This window comes from Chrysemys picta, chromosome 9 (genome assembly GCF_011386835.1).
Source record: "Chrysemys picta bellii isolate R12L10 chromosome 9, ASM1138683v2, whole genome shotgun sequence".
NCBI lineage: Eukaryota > Metazoa > Chordata > Testudines > Emydidae > Chrysemys > Chrysemys picta.
Genome location: NC_088799.1, coordinates 8974231 through 8991986, shown reverse-complemented (window position 1 = coordinate 8991986; position 17756 = coordinate 8974231). Strand labels below are relative to the sequence as shown.

General features: G+C 46.9%; 1 protein-coding gene across 7 annotated transcripts in view; it reads right to left on the bottom strand.

Moving 5' to 3' along the window:
• Positions 1–17756, bottom strand: part of MCF2L2 (MCF.2 cell line derived transforming sequence-like 2) — a 312498-nt gene that overhangs the window by 170629 nt on the left and 124113 nt on the right. For all 7 annotated transcript variants that reach the window (XM_065557695.1, XM_065557694.1, XM_024107391.3 and 4 more), the window contains 3 exons: positions 5990–6114; positions 3021–3135; positions 159–278 (listed from right to left, as the gene is read on the bottom strand). In XM_065557695.1, coding sequence (XP_065413767.1) covers positions 159–278; positions 3021–3135; positions 5990–6114 — 360 coding nt within the window. The remainder of the gene's footprint in view (positions 1–158; positions 279–3020; positions 3136–5989; positions 6115–17756) is intronic.

Genomic DNA, 17756 nt, shown 5'->3' with positions numbered 1-17756 from the left:
ACATGTCCCTTTGTAAACATACCTACTCAGTAGTATGTAACTGCATTTTCTGGTGGTGTCGCACAGAACAGTAAGTGTGGTGTGTGGACAAAGTCCTACAAGTGACTACTAGTAGCAATCTACAATAACTGAAATATAAAGTCCAGTAAAGTGCAAACCTGTCCTTTCTCTTCCAGTTGTTTCCGTTCCTTTAGGAGGTGCTCCACTCGAGTCATGCTGTCTCCAATATCTGTGAAACCAGCTTGCGCGTCCATCAGATTATCCAGTTCCAGTTTTACCTACAAGAAACACAAATAGCCTCATTTTATAAGAAATCCACAGCCCCCTAAGACTTTATGGCTATCACCATGCTGTACACCACGGGCACGCAGAACGTCATGGTAACAGCAGTGATAGAACTCAATCCTCCTGCTCCACAAGCACCAGCCCCTGTAAGGGAGAAAATTCATGAGTTATTAGCAGGGCCATCCTTAGGATTTAGGGCGCCCTATGCAATATTATTAAACTAATGCCCCTATGCCCGACAGCAACCCGGGCTCGCATATGTATTTTAGATAAGGGTGGTCTTTTGAAGGATTTATTTAAAAAACTGTATGTCTGAAGATCCAAGCATTTAAGGCTAAAGATGAATACTCAGATCTAAAAATCTATGCAAGGATTTTTAGAGAGGTGATTTTATAAACTTCAGCAACACACTAATGAAATATTTTTAAAGCAAATTTTAAACTAAGGTCCTGTAGACTAGCATGTTCTGAGTAAATATTATAGTAATGCACAACTGTTTTTGTCAGTAATATTCAGAAACTGAGGGCTTGTCTACACTGCCAAGTTGTCGACAAAACTTTTGTCTTTCCCAAGTACTTAAAAAAGCCCCCCCGCGAAAGACAAAAGTTTTGCCGACGCAAGTGACAGTGTGAACGCGGCTTTGTCGGCAGGAGTGCTCTCGTGCCGACAAATCTAATGCCACTCGTGGGTCTGGAGTATTTTGTTGGCAAAAGTGCCGACAAAGTACCAAAAAAGAGCGTTTACACATGCTGACTTTTAGCGACAAGCTGTGTCGACACAGCCTTGTCGCTAAAAGCTCCGTGGTGTAGCCAACCCCTGACAGTATATACCTGGGGATTGGCAAATGCCTGTTTAAATGGCTTCATTACCCCTTTAATGGTTCTTTAACAGTTTAAATGTTGTGCTAATAGGTCTAGCAGGCTTGAATGCCTTTTCACTCTTAGGGTACGTCTTCACTACCCACCGGATCGGCGGGTAGCAATCGATCGATCAGGGATCGATTTATCGCGTCTCGTCTAGACGCGATCAATTGATCCCCGAACGCGCTCCCCCTCGACTCCGGAACTCCACCAGAGCGAGCAGCAGAAGCGGAGTCGACAGGGAAGCCACAGCCGTCGATCCCGCGCTGTGAAGACGGGAGGTAAATCGATCTCAGATACGTCGACTTCAGCTACACTAGTCTCGTAGCTGAAGTTGCGTATCTTAGATCGATCCCCCCCAGTGTAGACCAGCCCTTTAGTACTAGATTCCCTCCAGAGGAAGACTCACCAGGCTGCAGCAGCCAGCTGTGGTGGGAGCCTGCAGGAAGGGTCAGATTAGAACAGGGATAGGAAGAGGCAGAACAGTGGACACCAAGACCCAGGGGTACCCCAAATTTTCAGGTGCCCTATGCAGCCGCCTATACTTAAGGACGGCCCTGGTTATTAGCAGTACAGGGCCTATGATAAAAAGAAACTAAGCAATTCTTAGTCCATCCAGTGGAGGATGGTGGTAGACACACTAGCCAGTTGGTTGTGCAGCATTACCATGTTACTCAATCATTTAGTGAATCCGTGCAAGGACCCTATAAGGATGGAGCAGCTTCCACTTGAGACTTGCTTAGTACATGGCTTCTACTGGCTTAGCCACACAGAAATGCTCCTTTGGATCACCTGCCGTAGCTTCCTGCTCATTCCTTCCCCCTGGCATTTTTTATCAAAATATAATTTTGACAGACGTTTTCTTGCCCGCTCTACTGGGACACACGCTCGGTCCAATCTGTGGCTGAAGGACTCTGGTAACTGACAACGTCCACCCTGGACTATGGCCAACATTTGGAAGAGATCGATCTAGCCTAAAATCGATCGGGTGTTTCAAAGGATTATTGGGGTCTTTAATAAACCTACTCCTATAACTTTCAGAGTGCTTATGTAGCAGGGGAGCTTGGCAGGCTTTTGCTGAACTGGGATCTGAAGCCCCTGTTTCAGTGCACCAGATTAATGAGAGGCTTGTATTCGATGGTAAACGTCACATACGATGAACAGGCAAACGTAGTCTACTCCCATCTGTACCTGCTAGAGATGCTTGCATCCTTCCCTGGACTGACTCTTCCTCCCAGACTAGCGCCTGTTTCTCAGACAGTCTGCCTCCCACACATCTATCCCATCTGCCAAGGTATTCATTTTGCTTCCTCGTCTTGGTTCTGGTCCTCCACCTAATACTAAGCCTTTGAGCTACTTTCTAAATAGAAAAGCCGCTCTATGCCACGGCAGAGGACTGCAACCAGCTATGCACAACACTGCCCACTTGCCATTCTGTTCTTGATGCATTACTGAGTCGGGGCCACTCAAATTTAAGGGCATGGAACCTAAGCATTTCTGCATTAATCCATCTCTAGTTTGGCAATTAAGGCCTTACTCAAAGCCTGTTGAAGCCCATAGAAAGAATTCTATGGATTTCAATGGGCTTTGGATCAGCTCCTTATCAAACATCAAGATGCTAATACTTTGCATGAGGCTACCCAATAATTCTACTAAGTAGTGTATCATTCTAATTCTTCCTTTCTTACTGTGGCTTATTGAGATACCATGTGATATCTGGTTGGAGTTTCATTTTAGAATATCTGGTTCCTATTTCATTATAAAGACGTCTTTTTTTTTGACGAACCATATACACTGATTAGACTAGCTATCTGGAAACGTTTGAGATGATTTACCAGAAAAGAAAGTCTATATTTAAGAAATAAGCAAAACTACCTCTCTGAAATCATGTTCAAAGTGTCGGAGCTGCAGGCACTGTTCCAGTTTTAGGTGATGTTTGGACCAAAATTGATCAAAAGCCTTTTCTGTTTCATCCAACTGAGCCAATAACCTGTTAAGAAATTAATTGGAGAGTGAAAATCACTTGATATGTCTGAGTGCGTTGTTGTTTAGTTAGCTAGTTATGCAGAGAAGGTGACATTCAGCCAGGTATTTAGGGATTACAGAAGGTGTCTCCAAAGCAGAGCAGACAAGACTCTTAACCACACATATGAGGCAGAGCTGGGATTCATGCTGATTCTGGAGAAGCAATGTGGAATGAAGTTTTGCAATGGGCGGAGGAGGAGGAGGGGACCAATGAGTCTGTGACTACTTGGATCCAGTGGCCACAAACCCTTACCTAGGGAATGCAGCTGCAGTCCCTCTTTCTGGGCTAGAGTAGCAGCTGCAGAACTGTTCCATGCACAGCGTGTGGGCCTGGGGGTGAATTCTCTCTCCCTCCCAGTTTCCACTTAGTTCTTCAACAAAGTTAATTTATTCCACCTTTGTGCAAAGTGTGTAAATTTCACTCATTCACTTAAAAAATGTTTAAAGTAGGCGCCTCTAGCTTGTCATTCCAGACTGCTCCATCAAGTCCAGTATCTTACCTGTGGCAGTGAACTATTCCTAGGGCAAGTACTGTAAGTTAACATCGCTGGTCTGCTGTGCAATGCTGTAGGAGGGGCATGGTGTGAAAAACTTCCTTCCCCTGATGCAATCAGCTGATTCTCTAAACATGCAATTTGCCCCCTATTTTAGCATGAAACTTTGACTAGTAGTAATGTGCTCTGCTTATATATTGTTGTTCTTTTGGCTTTTGCAGCAAGTGCCTGTAATTTTCAAAGGTTGGTTGTTGACCACACTAACTTGAGAGGTGAGCAGAAGTCAACTGAAAATTCCCCAACCATCTTTTGCCCACAGCCCAGCATAAGCCAGTTGTTTAAAGGTCACACTAAAGGAGACGTCAAACAATAATCCCTGACACTGAGGCAGAACACCTACAAACCAAGGTACAGAGAGCTTATACAGCGCCATTGGCAAGTCAGCAAGCCAGCCAGCAGGAGTTTTGCCAGACGCTTCAGTGGGAACCAAGATTTGTCCCTATGTATTTAATGTAACCTGAAGGATAAACTGAAATGCAAGGAAACACGTTCTATGCACTGTTCTACCCACTCTCAGAAGGAATGCTGGATATATTTCCCATAGGCACAGTTTGACTCTATGTTATGGCTCACTCTCTCAGAACACAATCCCTCAACGGCAGAAAAACCTAGGCATAACCGGCATTTCACAGCATTGCTAGTTTCCAGGGCCATCCCAGACAACGCTGCTTCACCCCAATTGGGACAAGCTGAAGTGGCTGCATGATGTTTAGTGCTTCACTTCCACTGCAGCACGGTGTGTATTACAAGCTGCTGCACAGTGACTGTCAGCTCCATGACACTAAACAGAGCCCTTTTGGGGGATCAGGGAGGACATATCCAAATTGACTGAAGCTGTGGATGAGGCGTGTTGCAGATTCTTCCATACCCCTTGTGATGCTGTATAGAAGGGAAGGTGACCATCTATACTAATATGGTCACCGCTGTTGCAAAATTGTGGTAAATCTTAGACAAAGTATGCCTTGTCATGTATCATCGGAAAAGTTGTAATCTGCTAAGTATTATCATCCTGTTTAGATGTGTGTATCATCATTGTACGTGACGTTATGAAACTTTGCTGCGTGTTTGTAACTCAAACTTGTGGTGAGACTGGGAAACACCCCCAGGTTAGTCCTTCAGGAATAACAAAAGGAGCTGTGAACGGGAGCCTCTGCCTGTCATTTCAGAGACAGCGTAAGCAGTACATAGCACGCAAAAGGTGCAAACAAAATTTGCAATTCATACGAAGAACTGGTGGCCCAGCATGTACATCATGAAGTTGCTTAACTCCATAACGCAGCCAGTATTTTTCCAGGAGAGGGGTCAAGATATAAAAGACAAGAACAAAAGTTGCCCCCCTACATCTTTCCCCCCACATCTCTGGACTGATGAACTTTGACAAAATTTTGAACAAAGGATTGAGGTCCCCAATACTATTTTGGCAAATCCAGAGATATAAAAATCTACCAGATATAACATCCCTGTTAGCATTTTGGATTTACAACCTTTAATTCACCTGTAATGTAACTTACCAGCTTTAAACCTCTGCATAACTCTCATTTCTTTTCTTAGCTAATAAACTTGAGTTAGTTACTGAAGTAATTGGCTGGCAGCGTTGTCTTTGGTGAGATCCTGAGCATCTGATGACCTGGGCTGAGTGACCGATCCTTTGGGATTGGAAGAACCTAATGTGTGGTGATTTTGGGTTTTAATAATCTTTCACCACAGAAGTCTAGTTTATCTGGGTGGTAATATAGGCTGGAGGGCCTAAGGGGACTGCCGGTGGCTTCCTGGTGAACTAGTATAGTAGTCCAGAAACACGTGTTTGTTGCTGGCTTGGTTAAATCTAAGTATAGAATTACTACCAGTTTGGGCAGTCTGACCTGAGATGGCTTTCTCAGCCGGGACCCATTCCAGATACCGATGACATCCCTGTTTAAGGGGAGCTCCTCCATCCACTGAATGCTCCCACTGACACACACATACACATTCTGTTTTAACACGCATGCAGGAACGCCCCTCTCCCACCTGGATTAGGAGAGTGTATGTGTGGGTAGGAGGTGGAGAGTAAGATTGCACATTAAGTCTTGGGCCTTGTAGTCAATAACCTCACCAAACAAGACCAAGGAGGCTCAAGGTTTCTTTGAACTGGCCCTGTTAGTTTCACCAGTTAATGGCTCCTACAACTACCTACAAAGAATTATTCAAATTAGGATTCAAATCACATTTGCACGTTTCAGGGGGGGTCAGTTAGCAACCTGGAGGATGTAATCCCAATTCACCAACCTTTCCACCGTCGCTACATTTTCTAGCTCGTCTGGACTGAGTTTGCTAGCGGAGCTCCGCGTGACTGGCTCTCTAATACACGTCAGTAGTGTGGCGCCCTGCTTCACCGCTAGTTTCAGCTCATCCTGGAGAGAGACAAGCAAACAAACAAACGCACCAGTTCAAATAAGGTTTTACCAAATCCCAGGTTAAGTCGTTATTTTTCTCTCTCAAAGGAGAAGCACTGCCATTGCCAATGGAGGGTATTTTTGTAGGGATTGAACATTGGAACAAAGCAGGGGTGCTTGACGAGGAAGCTGCATTTAGTGACCTGCCTGGAAACGAAGAGATGCAACCTGACGTGATCAGTGACAATAATGACTTTGGTGTCTCTTGAGGGACAGAATAATTCTGGAGTTTTCTGGGTTTGTGACTGGCCAAAATGCTCCTTCTGTCATAGAGTTTAAGGCCAGAAGGGATCACTACCACATCTCGTCTGCCCTCCTATATATCACAGGGCACTAACACCCCCCAGCACCCACTCGCTAACCCCAACCATCAGAATTAGACTGAAGTATTGCAGATCACTAGATTAACTAGGGAGACTAGATTACTCTGTGCATAGGCAGAGAATAGGTGGGACTGAGGTGCACCAGTGCTCAAGACCCCCACAAATGATTAAATGAGCTATACCCGGATAATCCTGGCAAGTGACCCATGCTGCAGAGACAGGTGCAACCCCTCAAGATCACTTGCCAATCTGTCCTGGGGGAAAATTCCTTCCTAACCTCACATATGGCAACCATCCGATTAGTTACGATTGCTAACCTTGCCCATCTATACTCTGTTGTTATCCCCAGTAATCAACAGGTGTCACCTTCCTTTACACACATTATTTTGCCCATTTATAAACAGTTAAGCAGCTACAAAATACCAAGAATGGACTCTCAATAATTTGGGAAATCAAACCCTGGGCTCAATTTACCAAAAAAAGGGCCCTACCACAAGTGGGCCCACTCACAAAAATGTAAGCTCTGTTAAAAATTCTCCACAAAAAGGCATAACAAAATAACAGAGGTAAACCAGTTTATCATTTGGATTCAGTCATTTCTGTAGTTTTGTTTAACATTTTCTCTTCCTTTCTTCAATAATAAATAGGTATGGTTAATAACTGCAGTTATTATGCTTGGCTTTGATCATGGTGTCCCCCAAGGTATATGAAAAAACCCTAACACTAAAATGGTAGGAGTCACACCCCTAAGTTGGCTGTAAAAAAGGAAACAATCAGTAAGAACCGTCCTTCCATTTCTAAACTAAATATTTTTAAGTAATTTTGAAAATATAATTTCTTGGCCTCCAACTGAAAACGACCCCTTTCGGATTTGTAGTTTAGACAGTTTATAGGGCCGGAAAATGTCACCACTGAGATGTCCTAGCGCACAATGGAACTCTGCTGAACGCTGTTCGCTACGCCACAGCAGATGGCTTACAATGCCATCCACAGAAGAAGTTCAACCAATGCCAGGGTCTGAATCCCCAGCCTGGGGTAAGGGCAGGTGTGATGTTGTGCAGTCTATATGGTTTTATAAAAACATAAGTGAATATAATGTAACTGGGATATGCTTCATGCAAAAGGTCTCTTGTAAGGTATCATTACAAAGCTCATAATCTACTGAGTGTGATCATCCTATTTGTAGAAATGCACCACTCTTGTATCTAAAACTAGAAATATAAAACATAACTCTGAGGGCCTATTGTAATTATGTAAAGTGTGGGCCATTAAGGATGGTTTGGAATCTTGACGACTCCCATTGTCTGCAGATGGCTGTATTTACCTGTGAGTCTTCCTGTATATGTGTGTGCTGGCAAGTGAGTAATGATGTCAGCAAGACAGGGTGCTGGAGTCCTGAGCTGGCAGGGAAAACAGGAACAGCGGTAGTCTTGGTACATTGGGTGGCAGCTCCCAAGGGGGTTTCTGTGATCCAACCCGTCACAGTGGCGTAGTCGAGCAGGGTCTGTGCACAGCTGATTGCTTTGAGATACTGGTAGTGATTTTAAGTGAGTTTTAAGTGTGGTGGCTGGAGAACAGACAAAGTGGTTACTGGTTTGTTATTTTCTGTTTGCTTATTTCGGGAAAGGGAAGTAGGGACAGAAAAGGAAGCAAAATAAGTAAGAATGAAGATCAAAAGAAGCTAAAACTACACAAGTTGCAAATTGCCCCAAAAGACTGAACAATGGGCGCTGGGAATGTCTCTGTTAACTAAGAAGCCCCTGAGCTGAGTGCATCTCAGTTTCAGTGAACTGTAGATGGGTGTGGCCCAACCTCTGTCTGTGCTGAAGCTGACTGGAGTGTCTAACCTAGCAAGACAGGAGGGGAGGGGTGCCTGTTCTGGCAGGAGGGGGTTCTCTGTGGATCCCAGCTCGTTGAGTGATGGTCTCAAGGGAAGACAAATGGAAATTGATGTACAATTTGCCAGGGAAAAGACTGGCCTGGAAAAAGAAAAGGCTGCCCACCAACCTGGACTTAAGAGACAAAGCAATTAAGACCCAGAAGCATGACCTGGCTGTAATGGAGTGGAAGAGGTGCACAGAGACATGTATCCTGGAGCTGAAAGTTGGGGTCCTGGTGACTGCTGCGGTGGGAACAAATCCCAAGGACTCTAGCTGGAAGCAAACCCAACCTGAGTGTGTGTGTGTGGGGGGGGGGTTTGCTGGCCAGCGAAAGGTCTCTCATAGCTGGTAGCCGTGAGCCTACAGCTGGATCAGGGTCTCTTTCCCTTTTGGGGGACACAGGAGTGTCTGCCCCATAGGGGAGCCCAAAAACGAATTTTAGGTATACTGCCTCCGCCATGGTCAGTGTCCAAGTCTCTGGCAGTAAGTTCAGGAGGAGGGTGTGACGTTGTGCAGTCTATATGGTTTTATAAAAATATAAGTGAATATAATGTAACTGGGATATGCTTCATGCAAAAGGTCTCTTGTAAGGTATCATTACAAAGCTCATAATCTACTGAGTGTGATCATCCTATTTGTAGAAATGTTACTCTTGTATCTAAAACTAGAAATACAAAACATAACTCTGAGGGCATATTGTAATTATGTAAAGTGTGGGCCATTAAGGATGGTTTGGAATCTTGATGACTCCCATTGTCTGCAGATGGCTGTATTTACCTGTGAGTCTTCCTGTATATGTGTGTGTTGGCAAGTGAGTAATGAGGTCTTGCAGTGACATGTGATCATGTCACCTGAACTGGAATCCATCTTTAACCTGGTGCTTTTCCAGTGAGGGGGCGTGGAAACCCAGAGGGACAAAGGGTTCCCGCCTTATGCAAAAGAGATATAAAGGGGTGGAAGAGAACAAGGGAGGGAGGAGCCATCATGAAGAATCCCCTAGCTATCACCTGAGCTGCAACAAGAGCTGTACCAGGGGAAAAAATTGTGCCCAGGCCTGGAAGGTGTCCAGTCTGAGAAAAAACTTACTGAAGCATCTCTGAGGGTGAGATTATCTGTATTCAGTTTGATTCGTCATAGATTTGCGCATTTTATTTTATTTTGCTTGGTGACTTACTTTGTTCTGTCTGTTACTACTTGGAACCACTTAAATCCTACTGTCTGTATTTAATAAAATCACTTTTTATTTAGTAATTTACTCAGAGTATGTATTAATACCTGGGGGAGCAAACAATTGTGCATATCTCTCTATCAGTGTTATAGAGGGCGAACAATTTATGAGTTTGCCCTGCATAAGCTTTATGCAGGGTAAAACGGATTTATTTGGGTTTAGACCCCATTGGGAGTTGGGCATCTGAGTGCTAAAGACAAGCACACTTCTGTGAGCTGTTTTCAGGTAAACTTGCAGCTTTGGGGCGAGTGATTCAGACCCTGGGTCTGTGTTGGAGCAAGACTGGAGTGTCTGGCTCAGCAAGACAGGGTGCTGGAGTCCTGAGCTGGCAGGGAAAACAGGAGCAGGGGTAGTCTTTGCACATTGGGTGGCAGCTCCCAAGGGGGTTTCTGTGATCCAACCCGTCACAGCAGGAAAGAGAGGAAGGATGGTGCAAGGATTAGGGAGTGGGGTATTGGGGACTATCTTTCGGGCTGAGTTTTCCAGACAGAGTATTGTTATGCACAGCCAGTTGGAATCGGACCCAGAATAAAGCAGATCTCTTGCAAGTACCTTAAGCACTGAGTGATCATTGAACACCCTGGGGTAGCCTGGGACTTAGAGACCAACGTTCGATTCCCTGCTTCACTACAGACTTCCTGTGTGACCCTGGGCAAGTCACGGTGTCTCTGTGCCTCCGTTCCCTATCTGTATAATGGGGATAATAGCACTGCCAGGGTGGATAAAAATCAATGGTTTTTTTTTTAATAAAAAAAATCGGATTTTTTTAATTTAAATCAGGTTTTTTTGATAGGTTTTTTCCTCAAAAAGCATTTTATCTAAAGATGGTTTTAATAGGGTTACCATACGTCCGGATTTTCCCGGACATGTCCGGCTTTTGGGGGCTCAAATCCCCGTCCGGGGGGGAAATCCCCAAAAGCCGGGCATGTCCGGGAAAATCGGGAGGCTCGGCCGGGGCCTCTTTGTGCGGGGCCGGGGTCGCGGGGCCGGGGGCATGGTGCCGGGCCGGGAGCCGGGCCGGGTGTGCGGTGCCGGGCCGGGGGCCAGGCCGGGCCAGGGTCGCAGTGCCGGGCCGGTCCCGCGGGGCCGGGGAGCCGGGCCCGCGGGGCTGGGAGCCCGGCCAGGGTCGGGGAGCCGGGCTGGGAGCCGGGCCGGGCTCGGGGAGCCGGGCTCGGGGAGCCGGGCCGGGCCCGCGGGGCTGGGAGCCGGGCCGGGGTCGGGGAGCCGGGAGCTGGGGGTGGTCGGCCGGGGCCGCGCCTCCTCCCCCCCACACACCCCCCCTTACCTGCTTCAGGCTTCCCGCGAATTAAATGTTCGCGGGAAGCAGGGGAGGGGGCGGAGACTTTGGGAGGGGGCGGAGTTGGGGCGGGGGCGGGGGGCGGGGCCGGGCCCCCCGGGAGTGTCCTCCATTAGGAGGCACAAAATATGGTAACCCTAGTTTTAAATAAGATACAGCTCAAGATATCTCATCATGGAATAGGGATTATAAATTCTAATTCTATAGTATGAGACAATATATTCATGTAATGTTTAAGAAAATTTTTGCAAATGAGTTCCAGTTGTTCATGGATTAGGGGCCCAATTTTATGGGGTTCCAGGGGCTTCTGTATGGATTAGGGTTATCATACGTCCGTTTTTTCCCGGACATGTCCGGCTTTTTGGTCTTCAAATCCCCGTCCGGGAGGAATTTACAAAAAGCAGGACATGTCCGGGAAAATAGGGAGGCATGGTAAGGGGACTGCCTCCTCCCCGGGCTCCAACTTTCCGGGGCCAGGTGGCGGCTGTTCGTTCTCCCCACCTGGGCAGCCGGACTCGGGAGCAGCCGCTGCTGCAGCTCCCACTGCCGCGGGGGGAAGCGGCCAAGCATGTGGCGCTCGGTAGCTGCGGCTCTGGCGCCCAGGGCATGAACCCCCTGAGCCCGGGCCTGCTGCGGGGACCCAGCTGGTGCAATCCTGCGGGTGTCCCCGGAGTGGGAGCAGCAGGCCCCAGCCCCCCCGTCCCGCTCGGGTCCCGCAGGGGAACAAACGAGGCTGCCGATGCCTCCGCCCCGGGATAGCACCAGCTGGGCAGCCAGCCCAGACGCGACTGGCCAGGGGCTGGGCGCAGCGTGCGCGCTGCTGGGTCCCCACAGCAGGCCTGGGCCCGAGTGCCAGAGCCCCAGCCACCGAGCGCCACGTGCTTGGCCACTTCCTCTCTCCGCGGCAGTGGGAGCTGCAGCAGCGGCTGCTCCCGAGTCCGGCTGCCCAGGTGGGGAGAAGGAACAGCCGCCGCCCCCCTACACTCCCTCCAGGTACCACGCCTGAGTCCTGCCTGCGCTCGGGGCCAGGCCGGACTCACTCACCCCTGACCCGCGCTCCCCCTGCATCTCACGGCCTCCCTCTGCTGCCGTTTTTTTTTTTTTTTGCTCTGGTCACCCTGGGTGCGGAGTTGGGGCGGGACTGGGGGCAGGGAAGGGGCGGAGTTGGGGCTGGGCCGGGGCCCCGTGGAGTGTCCTCTTTTTACAGGATTGAAATGTGGTAACCCTAGTATGGATTATTTAGGTTAATCTTTCTATCTACCCAATGGGACTCAGTGCTCAGTCTAGAAGATACCATCAGAGATGCTTAGTTTTGCAGTTCTCAAACTGTGGATTTGTGTCTCCAGAGATAACATGCTTGTTAACAAAAATGTTTTAAATAAATAAATAATATACAGAGGTGAGAAATAACAGACCTCAACTCTATTGTCCCTCTGCAAATTTGTGTACACAGAGTCAATCTCTTATCTCTCTCTAAAAGTGCAAAGTTTCAAAAAGTTCAATGAATAGAAGATTGTTGGGGGCGGAATAGATCTGGACAAGGAGAAGAAGTCTGGAAATAAATGTGAGACTGGAGGGACAGGCAGTAGAAACAAAAGTGAAACTGTTTGAGCAGCATATTCCAGAAGTCTTGAGGTCTTTCTGAGTGTAGCACTCTCCGTGCTCTGGTCAAGTGAAAAAATTTTCATTGATTTGAGATCTACCCAGGGCCGGCGCTTCCATTTAGACGACCTAGGCGGTTGCCTAGGGCACCAGGATTTGGGGGGCGGCAATTCTGCAGCGGGGGGTCCTTCCGCGCTCTGGCGGCAATTCTGCGGCGGGTCCTTCACTCGCTCTGGGACCCGCCGCCGAAGTGCCCCAAAGACCGGGAGCGCGGAAGGACCCCCCACCGCAGAATTGCCGACGACGACCGGGAGCGCGGAAGGACCCCTGCCTAGGGTGCCAAAAACCCTGGCGCCGCTCCTGGATCTACCATTCTCTCGCTAGAAGGGAAAACCGATAATGGCAGCAGGCCGTAAAAGAGACCCACTTTGGGAATAAGAACCATACAAGAAATATATGTTTTCTGATGATGTTTTAAAGAAAGTCACACCACTGAACTGGTGGAAGTCACTTAAGCAGTTGGATTCAGAGACTGTTGAAGTGATAATTCACAGCAGTAGCTTCTTCTGCCAGTGTAAAAAGAATATTTTCTTCCTTTGGACTAATTCATTCCAAACTGAGAAATCGTTTGGGACTTGAAAAAGCAGGAAAGCTTGTTTTTCTTTTCCAGACTATGAACAAACAGGAAAGTGAAGGTGAAGACGACTGAGTTAGCTGAAGAAGCCAATATTTTAAGTTTCTCATGTTGACCTGACTGACATAGTCAATTTAATTTTTTTTTTAATATTTCATTTAGTTAAAAACAATTTTAACAAAAACAAAACTGATTTTAAAAAACTTGAATGTTTAACTAAATTCCAAAATTTATATGCTTGTTTTGTTAAAATATTATATGTTTACTGTTGAAGAAAAAAATCCAGAATACATAACATTGTTGTTTTAGTTAAATAAAATAATTTAAATGTCTGTCTGGTGACGTTCTACTTCTAATACAGCATGGCAAGAAAATCCTCCAAATATGAATGATTAACCTGTTGAATTGGAGATATTTATGAAGTTATTGGGAGGTGAACTATCTGCTTCAATTACCTTTGGTAAATGAAATAACTAAACAATGATTCATTTTCTGATATAGCTGTACAAATAATCTGAAAAGTTTTCAAAATAAATCACTTTAAAAATGTATAGTGTGTACCTTCTAAAAATGAAACCTACGTCTATCTATGTATGAGTTGTGAAGAATATGTATTAAGGTTATAACAACTAACAAGAATGCACTTTTCCATAAAAATCCATGATTAAATCGAGTCTTCCTGACTAGTGGTTTAAATCAAATCCACCCTGAGCACTGCCCTAACCTCACAGGGGGTCTGTGAGGATAAACAGATTAAAGATTGTGAGGTGCTCAGGTACTGTGGTAATTGGGGCCAGATAAGTACCCAAGGTGGATGGTAAGTAGAGGCACTAAGTAAGTAGTTGTTTAAAGTTTGTTTTGACCAGAGATTAAAAGGAAGTTGATTCGGTAACCCCGGTGGCCTTGTGCAATTTGCGGCTGTGGCTGGGTTTGAATTATAGCGTGCTCCTTTTGTGTGGGATGGCACGGTAAGGAACTAGAGCATAAAATTGCTCTGAAACGCATTTTGAAGTCTTGTGAGGATTTCCGTTAAATAGTCTTTGCTACATTTGCATAAGTTTTTGTCTCACTGGGCTTCAGTCTCACTCTCAGGCTGAGCTGGGCTGCACAAAGGAAAGTCACCTTCATTTTAAATCGTCGGAGGTGGCGGATGCTGTAGTCAATGCTAACTGAACAGAACAGGAGTGAGCTGATGCAATAGCTATTTGAGAACACTAGAGGGAGCTCAGGGAAGGAGTCCAGGAAGAGGGAATAGCAAGATGGCTGAGAGCTGTTTCATCTATTTTTGTGAATTAATAAAAATTCAATTTCGTTTTAGTGCTTCCCTCCTTCAGACAAAATTTTAATAATAGATCTTCCTCCTCCGCTTATGTATCTGAATTAGTTTAGTTGACGCAATCTGCCTCCGCTTTCTGCAGCAGAGCTCCTGAGACACTGAGTTACCTTACTTGGCATGCTCCCATCTTTAATTATCCCCAGAATAAGGGCCTGATCCAAATCCCACTGAAATCAGTGGAAGTCTTTCCATTGACTTCACTGGGCTGTGAATCAGACCCTACGCTTTCATGGGGGTTACCCCCTTTCTAATGGCTGGTAACTGGACCCTCGAGGCCCCACCCCTGCCCTGCCTCTTCCTCCAAGGCCCCACCCTTCTCTGCCTCTTCCCCTAGGCCCCACCCCCTTCTCTGTCTCTTCCCCTAGGCCCCACCCCCTTCTCCGCCTCTTCCCCCAAAGCTCCGCCCCTGCACACCGCGAGCTGCACGAGCAACCTGGCCCCGGAGACGGCGGTGGCAGCTGGTGTGCTGCCTCCTTCCTTCCGCTTAGGGTTGCCACCTTTTCCAAAGAGAAAAACAAACAAACAACCAGACCTCAGGGCTTGTCAAATGGCACCCAGACACACCAGCCCAAACCCAGACTGTCCGGGTGAAAACCAGATGGGTGGCAACCGTAGCTTTCATCAAGCTATTCCATGCTGACTTCAGGACTGATTTTAGAATGCTGTACTTCCAAGGCTGCCAAGAGAAGGCAATGCAATTCAGCAGAGGACGCTCACTTCAGTTCATTCAAATAACTATTTAGCATCCTTCTAGTACAGTTACCTCTGCCACAGCCATCTCAACAGCACATTGACTAATTAAGGTCTGCTCCTGCTTCTGCAGAAGTCAATGGCAAAGCCCCCATTGATTTCAGTGGAGCACCGTCTGGCACTACACCGCCGTTGTGTCCCAGCCAACGGACAGAATAGATCCAGGCGAAAAAGAACAATATCCAGTCTCCTAATTTCAACTCTTCCTATTAACTAGTTTCTGTCTGCTCAATGCTTTGAAAAGCTAAAGCGCTGTCTAAATCTACATGTTATTATGAGCCCTCAGACAAACATGCAAGGGAAGGACAAAGAAAAACAGTGGAAAATATAGAGTGAATTCGGTGGCAGGAGTGTAGTCAGTGATTTCTGCAGCTCTAGGTTTGCCGAATGGTAGGAGTGCTAGTGAGAGAGACTCCTGTTCATCCTATTCTATCAATAACACCGCTTTGAAGTCAGCTGCATCTGCCCAAGATCCTATCAGAATCTCCTGAAAGGTGTGGTACGGGCAGTCCAGTGGGTGCAGCTGCAAAGCCCGAAAGCACACAATGGACCTGTCCAACAGCTGAAAAAATCCACTCAGAATGCAAGAGCTGAAATGCAGCGAGAGAATGATTCTGTTCAACTCCAAGGAGAGAGAGGATCTCATTGAATTTTAAGGCATCCCCCAACCACGCGTGTGGCCTGGCAGACAGGGATTTAGGTTCCCGAGAATTCCCACCAGCAAGTGGACTTCATGGCTTGCCGTAAGAGTGCAATAGGTCTGCAATAACAGCCACATTCCTGTGGTTTTAACCTTTGTGCATTGATGTGCAGGGAGGGCGTTTCAACCCTTATCGATGCAACTGTAGCAACCATTCAGAAACATTCAAGTGCCATCCAGTTCCCAATCTGCATCGCCCAGCTAAGCTTCACGCTCAGCAGAGATGCGGCACAAACATTTACAGCTGCAGCCTGCACTTGTCTGTGCTGAAAACTCTGGTTCAATGTACAATAGAACAAGAATAATTAGTAATATTCTACGCTTACGTATACGTGTTTTAAATCTACAGAGCACGTGCCCATTACAAAGCCTCTGGGTGCATTCACAGCTTAGACCCCCTCAACACGCAGCGGCTTCAAGGATCCCAAAGCACTTTACAAACTATGGGTCAGATCGTGCCATGTGCTGAGAGCCATCATTGCATGCTGAAGGCACATGGGATTGTGTCCTTTATACACGTAGCCCCACTGATATGCATCTTCCTAGGGGATAGGACAGCAGCTGGTGTACTTCATCTTATCAGGGAGAAGGGATATTTTGGGCCCAAGATACCAGGGAGAAAACCCTATTCTTAAGAACTCTACCATGGGATTTTTAGGGTATATTTATACTGCAGTGTAAGTCCAGGAGTTAAACTCAGGCTCAACCCTAGCCCCCCTTACATCCACTCATAAATCGCTCTAACTCAAGGCTCGGACTCGGGGTCCCAGGACCCTACATGGGTGGAGGGTCTGAGCCTGAGTCAAGCTGGGACCCTGGGTTCAAGTCCTATTGGTTTGCAGTGTAGACACAGCCCCCCTGGGCTCACGCTCTGGGAGTCTGCCAAAAGCATCCCACAATCCCATGGGTCGACCTTCTTTGTCCTCTGGACAGTCAAGTTTTCGCACACTGCACCACGAACTAAGAGCTAGAGTGGCCACATATTGGGAGGAATTCTGGGATACAGGTGGTTGGACTCGGGCTGCATAATGTACTGTAGGTGCTGGAGCCCCAGGCTGGGACCGGGGGGTTCAACAATTCCTAAGCTGGGGTTACAAACGAGTGTAGATGCTCAAGCCTTAGGTTAACAAACCAAGATCTGCTCATCTGAGTTCTAACAACGTATATTAGGCGTATATTGCACGGTAGACATACCCTTTGTATGAGTACACACAGCAAACAAGACCTTGTTTTTTAAGTTCTCTTCTGGAACATGAACGAATGTGCGCGGGTGCGCGCGCACACACACACACACACACACACACACACACACAGTAAACTACACACTTTATCCACCAAAGAAGGCCTCGGATGACACTGCCAGGATGTGACTGTGTGTTTTGAGGGGCCTCGTCTGTATCAGCCTTTTTTGGGGAACTCTCCACCTCTGGCACTAGCCCTGGTGTTAATAACAATGGCAGTGCTGGAGTAGAGAAGCACTGGTGCTTTCTACCTCCACATCATCCACACCTGCTCTGAGCTGTCAGGTTTCCTGAAAGAAGCTAGCATAGCCAGGGAGCGTGGGTATTTCTTAGACCACTCCACCATAACGTGGTAAGTGAGATTGTTAATGCCAGGCGTTGCCATCTGAAAGGAACGAGGCAAAACCGACTTTTAGAGCCATTCTACAGCACGAGGTAAAACTCGTACCCATTCTGCCTTCAACCAAGACAGGAACAGCCAGTCCTCTACCAGGCAACCCCAAAAAGTCAGGACTCTTGTTCTAGCACATCTATTGGCCAGCCTCTAGCATTAATTTAATGCCGGCTTCTGTAGCTTCCTAAAGTGCATTAGGTAATTACTAGTTATGT